This window comes from Antennarius striatus, chromosome 1 (genome assembly GCF_040054535.1).
Source record: "Antennarius striatus isolate MH-2024 chromosome 1, ASM4005453v1, whole genome shotgun sequence".
Classification (NCBI taxonomy): domain Eukaryota; kingdom Metazoa; phylum Chordata; class Actinopteri; order Lophiiformes; family Antennariidae; genus Antennarius; species Antennarius striatus.
This window is the reverse complement of record NC_090776.1, coordinates 2160792-2167065: the sequence shown is the minus strand read 5'-3', so window position 1 is coordinate 2167065 and position 6274 is coordinate 2160792. Positions and strand designations below refer to the sequence as shown.

Below are 6274 nucleotides of genomic sequence, written 5' to 3'. Positions count from 1 at the left end.
TCGATCACTGATTACTGATCACTGATCACTGATCAATCATCAGTAATCAAGAAAACATCAGATCTCAGTGAAAACACCAGCAGAAAAGTGATGAGGCTAACTACTTAGCAACGTATGCTAACCACTGAGTTAACGTATGCTAATCACTGAGCTAATGTATGCTAACTACTGAGTATGCTAACTGCTGAGTTAATGTATGCTAACCACTGAGCTATTGTATGCTAACTACTGAATCACATATGCTAACCACTGAGTTAATGCATGCTAATAACTGAGGTAACGTATGCAAACAACTGAGTTAATGTATGCTAACCACTGGGCTATTGTATGCTAACTACTGAATCACATATGCTAATCCCCTGAGCTAATGCATGCTAACAACTAGTTAATGCATGCTAACCACTGAGTTAATGTATGCTAACCACTGAGTTAATGTATGCTAATCCCCTGAGCTAATGCATGCTAACAACTAGTTAATGTATGCTAACCACTGAGTTAATGTATGCTAATCCCCTGAGCTAATGCATGCTAACAACTGAGGTAACGTATGCAAACAACTGAGTTAATGTATGCTAACCACTGAGCAAATGTATGCTAACCATTGAGCTAATGTATGCTAACTAGCGTTGGCGGTTGTATCATTCTAATGCTTTTGTTCTACATGTTTTTTAACACGTTTAAATCACGTTTAGTCACATGTTAAAAGTGCAAAAAAACATTTTTGTATGTTTAAACTTGCAGATGGCATTCATTCATTCATTCATTCATTCATTCATTCATTCATTCATTCATTCATTCATTCATTCATTCATTCATTCATTCATTCATTATTCATTCATTCATTTAACTGAATTTGGAAGCTATAATCTATAATCTACAACAGGCTAATTTTTAGCCGCTACGGATGTCGTGTATTTCTGTGACACCAGGGGGCGTCGTCGCCCCTTAGGGGTTCAGGTCATCTGACAGGAAGCTACCAGCTGTGTGTGAGGGCGGAACTTATCGTCCATGGGGGCAGAGGTCACTCTGGTAGGTGGTAGAAAACATCAGGTGGGGGTGGGACGGGGGCTCACCTGAGAGGGGTGGGGCAAAAGTATAAACACTTCAGCTCAGGTGCAGATTGGAATGCTGGGTATTCACAGGGAGAGCTGGGTCACATGACATCACTGAAAAGGCAGAGATGAGGGTGGGGGTGGGGGACATGGCTAGCGTAGCATTAGCATCAAAGTTCAAAACCATTCTAGGCAGTGAAGGTTTTCCTCCGAGGAGGAAGAGGAAGAGGAAAAGGAAGAGGAAGAGGAAGAAGTAAATCACAGCTTCAGGAGTGACGTCAGGTTTTATCCAGACGAGCTGCATTCCACAGCTTCATTCCTCCTCCTCCTCCTCCTCCTCCTCCTCCTCTTCCTCCTCCTCCTCTTCTTCCTCCTCCTCTTCCTCGGCTCTGACTGGAGGCCACAGTTTGTTTCCCGCTCAGAAACGACGCCGACGAGGAAAACGACCATCAGTGAAAGTGGGATTAACCGACCGGCAGGTGAGCGTCTTCACTTCCTCTCCTGGTTCGATTTAAACCCAAATTAATTCCTGTTAAAAGATGAAAAAAAAACTTGAATTCCAGCCTCGAAATTTAAATTTGCTTCGTTTTTGATGCAAACTTGACTTTCAAGCTTTTATTTTTATCTTTTTTAAAAGTGTTCATGACGGGATCAGAACTTCCTTGTTTGATTTTTTTTGGATTCTTTAATGGTGTTCAAAATATTTCTGCTCGATGACGATAAGATTTTATTACGTTTGTGGCAAATTTTCATCAAAGGAAAGAAAAAAAACAAAAGGAATATTTAAAGATTAATTAAAAAAGTATAAATATTTTACACACACTCAGATTTATTTAATTGAAGAACGATCGACGCGTTCTTTCTTTTTATTTTTAAACAACACTGAAAGTGGAGGCAGTCAGGTGGAGGTATCTGTGGGCGGAGCCTGAGGTTCTGGTGGGCGGGGTCTGAGTGCTGCAGGAATGTCGGCGTGTTTGACCGCATTCCTGCTGCCAGTAAACCTGTGTGTCTACACACACACACACACACACACACACACCGCCCCTCGTCGACTCACCGGTTTGGTGGCTCCGAGGATGACTGACCTTTGAACCCGTTGCTGTTTGTCTTCCTGCAGGTGGCGCTGTGACGGCGATGGAGCTGAGGGTGTGGGTGGAGGGCGTGGTCAGGGTGGTGTGTGGGCTGTCCCTCGACACGCCGTGTCAGGACGTCGTCATCGCTCTTGCACAAGCCATCGGTGAGTCGCTCGGTGTGAAAATGTTTACATAAACAGGAAGTCCTCAAGATACGAACAAACGTGCTTCACCATATCCAACTACTGCAGTTCTTTAACATGTAGCCAAATGCTACATGCTAAAGTATCATACAATGGATCATCAACATCAGCAGCTGACTTTAAGCACATACTACATGCTACAGTACCTGCAGTAGATCATCAACATCAACAGCTGACCCTAGACTACATGCTACATGCTACAGTAGCTTAAAGTGGATCAACATCAACAGCAAACTCTAGGCTGCATGCTACATGCTACGTGCTAAAGTATCAAACCGTGGATCATTAACGTCAACAGCTGACACTAACTGTTGTTGTTGATGATCTTAAAAATTAAATAACAACTTACGAACAATTCAACTTACAAACAACCTCTAGGAACCAGTTGCGTTCATATGTTGAGGACTTCCTGCATTAAAATAGTGTTTTCTAAAGTTGATGTAGTTTTGAAGCTGCCTGCGTTTCCGCGGCGTCTCATATAGCTACATGCTACAAGCTAAAGTAGTGAACAGTGAACCAACATCAACAGCTGACTATAGGCTACATGCTACAGTAGCTTACAGTGGATCATCAACATCAACAGCTGACTCTGGCTGTTGTTGTTAATGATCTTAAAAACGAATTAACTTCAGTACAATTCAACTTACAAACAACCTCTAGGAACCAGTTTTGTTTATATGTTGAGGACTTCCTGTGTTTAAATAGCATGTTCTAACACTGATGTAGTTTTGAAGCTTCCGGCGTTTCCGCGGCGTCTCACTCATCCTGGTTGCAGGTCGGACGGGTCGCTACGTCCTCATCGCAAGGCTACGGGGGGCGGAGCGAGCGCTGGTCGCTGACGACTGCCCCCTCCAGTACGTGGCTCAGATGGGGCAGCTGGGGACGGAGGTGCAGTTCGTCCTGCGGCGGACCGGTCCCAGCCTTGACTTCAGTTCAGGGACCCCGACCACAGAGAGGCGTCTTCAACTTCAACAACCTTCAGAACCGCCGCCGCTCAAACACGGGGAGCTACGCAAAGCCCTCACCTTCAACCTGGGTCCCTCAGCGAGTCCCAGAAAAACTAGACCCCCAACGGACTGGTCCCCCTCGCCCACTGCCTCCCCAGAACCTCAAGTCTCCCCTGCCCTTTCCTGGGACTCTCTTCCTCCTGTGAAGTCAGGGCGGTACTCCCCCGCCAAGGAGAACGTCTTCAGACGGGTTCTCCTGCAGCAGACGAGGTTACAGGACCTGGAGCTCCAGTTGGAGGCTCTGGAGTGGGAGACGGAGGTCTGGGAGCTCAAGTTCTCCGACCCGGTTCCCAGTCCGGTTTCTGAAGGGGAACTGGAGGAACTGGAGCAGCAGCTGATCCAGAACCAGACGGAGCTTCTCAAGAGGCAGACGTGGGAGGAGCAGCTCCAGACGGAGGTGGACCGGGAGCGAGGTGGGTGGTCAGATCTTCTCGTAGGTTCTACATTCAGGGGTCGGGCGTCGTTGTTGATGAGGTTCTGGTCCACAGACATGCTGAGACATCTGGATCAGATCCGATCGAGGGTGGAAGACCACGACCGGCAGATCCAGGAGCTCCAGGACCAGTCGGCACGTCTAGAAGAAGATCTCCAGCCCCGAGTCCACAGAAGAAACTCCGAGGCCTCCAGCCTGCAGCCGGACCAGGTGCTGAGGCCCCTGAAGCAGGAGCTGCAGCACCGCCGCCAGCAGGGGGCGCAGCTGGAGGCGGAGCTGTCAGAGACGGAGGAGGAGCTGCAGGCGGCGGAGGAGACGGTCCAGGTGAGGCATCGCCAGTCCAGGTTCACACATTGAAACACTCCAGGTTCACACAGTGAAACAGTCCAGGTTCACGCAGTGAAACAGTCCAGGTTCACGCAGTGAAACAGTCCAGGTTCAGGTTCACACAGTGAAACAGTCCAGGTTCACGCAGTGAAACAGTCCAGGTTCACGCAGTGAAACAGTCCAGGTTCACGCAGTGAAACAGTCCAGGTTCACACAGTGAAACAGTCCAGGTTCACGCAGTGAAACAGTCCAGGTTCACGCAGTGAAACAGTCCAGGTTCACACAGTGAAACGGTCCAGGTTCACGCAGTGAAACAGTCCAGGTTCACGCAGTGAAACAGTCCAGGTTCACACAGTGAAACGGTCCAGGTTCACACAGTGAAACAGTCCAGGTTCACTCGTGTGTCACCAGCTTGCTGTTGGTTCATCTGATTCTTTTAACAACAGTAACTTCAAAGTTTTTATGAATTTGGAAGAAAAGTAGCGGATGGATGAATGAAGGATGGATGAAGGATGGATGACGGATGGATGAAGGATGGATGAAGGATGGATGAAGGATGGATGCGAGTTCTAACGGACATTAAGTTGGTAAATCAACATGAAAAAACCTGAGGATCCCGCCTCCTCGTGCTAACAGAGCGTGGCTAGCGGGTCACGGTGGGACTGATGATGATATCGTTGGGCCTTATTGCTAATATTGAAATTGGGCGTAGAACCCCCACCCTCCCACTGGCTGATGGAGGACGAGACACCCTGAGGAGGCGGTGGGCGTGTCCCTCTAACGTTCCCTGTATCCTCCAGGACAAATGGGAGGTGATTGCGGCCCTGAACGAGGAGCTGAAGCAGTGTCGGGTCCTGACCGCCGGTCCGGACCGTTACCTTAGCAACGCCGGCATCAAGGAGGCTCCGCATCCAAGCCGCCATCCCTCATCAGAACGCTTGTCGCTGTCGGAGAGCGATACTGAAGCTCCAGCAGCGGCTCGTTGGCCACGCCCAAACCAGGAAGTTCGGAGCTTTTATTCCTGAAGATGAGGAAGAACGCTGTTTATCGTCCATCTTCAATCAATCAATCAATCAATCAATCAATCAATCAATCAATCAATCAATATTTCCATGAACATTTAATTATTACCTCTAAGATAGATAGATAGATACTTTAGTAATCCCGGAGGAAATTGCATGAAGTTAATCAATACGTGGACGTTTCAGCCATGTCAACGAAATGTGAAGCTGTTGCAACTGTTTCTGGCTTCTGATTGGTCGGCAGCAGACGTCCTTCCTCCAAAGTCGTCTTTACCCAGTTGCTTTTGTGCAATCACCGGATTTCCACCAATCACAGCTCCCCCAGGCGGAGCCACGCCCTCCCTGTTCCAGGTGGACACAGGTTCGACCACTGATGGGACAGAAACCTGCGGCCGGGCCCCGCCCACAAATCAGAGCGGGGGCGTGGTTAGGGATGGTGAGGGCGTCGCCAATGAAGTCAGTGATGCTCGCGCGTGTGTGTGTGAGTGTGTGTGTGGGGGGGTGTGTGTGAACAGAACCAGGTTCTGAACTGAACCCCGTCTGATTCTGGTTCTGCTTCTGCTGCAGAACTTCGTGGACTTCGTGTGAAGCTCCGCCCCCGGGACGTCCAGACGGACGCGGCGTGTTTCAACCGACATCAACCGACGTCAACCGACGTCAACCGACTTTGATGCAGATGAACTCTGGCAGACGGATGGGCTTTAAAGGAACTTTAATCACGTGGTCTTGGCTGTAGTTCATCTCGTTCACCAGGCGGCGCCAGAGCTTCATTCAGAGACATTTAACACACCTGTGTCCATATGTGCCTGTGTGTGTGTGTGTGTGTGTGTGTGTTTGGGGGGGGGTCCTCATGACAATACTTGAAGGAATCCGGTTCGAACCGGATTCCAACCTGCTGTTGAACCCGGTGTGGAGTTTAAACTCCTCTCATTTTTTAATAATTGTCGCTGTAAAGATTAAATGCTATTAATTAAATTTGTTTTAGCCGTCCTCCTGCTGCCTGTTTGAATATAAAGAACGACGTCCGACCCGTTTAAATAAAGTTCACCTCTGACACTTTATTGCACCGACTCGTCCATCGTCCTGGAAACCGAGCCAGGACAGAAAATAGGAAGTTTTCATAAATAGATTCAACTCATTATGTCACACCTTTATGT

The 6274-nt window shown here is 48.3% G+C and overlaps 1 protein-coding gene across 2 annotated transcripts; it reads left to right on the top strand.

Moving 5' to 3' along the window:
• Positions 1-1440: 1440 nt before the first annotated feature.
• Positions 1441-5823, top strand: LOC137593931 (ras association domain-containing protein 8-like). 2 transcript variants are annotated; one of them, XM_068313063.1, is made up of 5 exons: positions 1441-1531; positions 2170-2289; positions 3104-3748; positions 3824-4092; positions 5685-5823. In XM_068313063.1, the coding sequence occupies exons 2-5, from the start codon at positions 2187-2189 to the stop codon at positions 5703-5705; spliced, it is 1038 nt and encodes a 345-aa protein (XP_068169164.1). In that variant the 5' UTR covers positions 1441-1531; positions 2170-2186; the 3' UTR covers positions 5706-5823. The 2 variants fall into 2 exon arrangements, with proteins under 2 accessions (XP_068169164.1, XP_068169155.1); XM_068313054.1 differs by lacking the exon at positions 5685-5823 and adding an exon at positions 4896-5127.
• Positions 5824-6274: the final 451 nt, after the last annotated feature.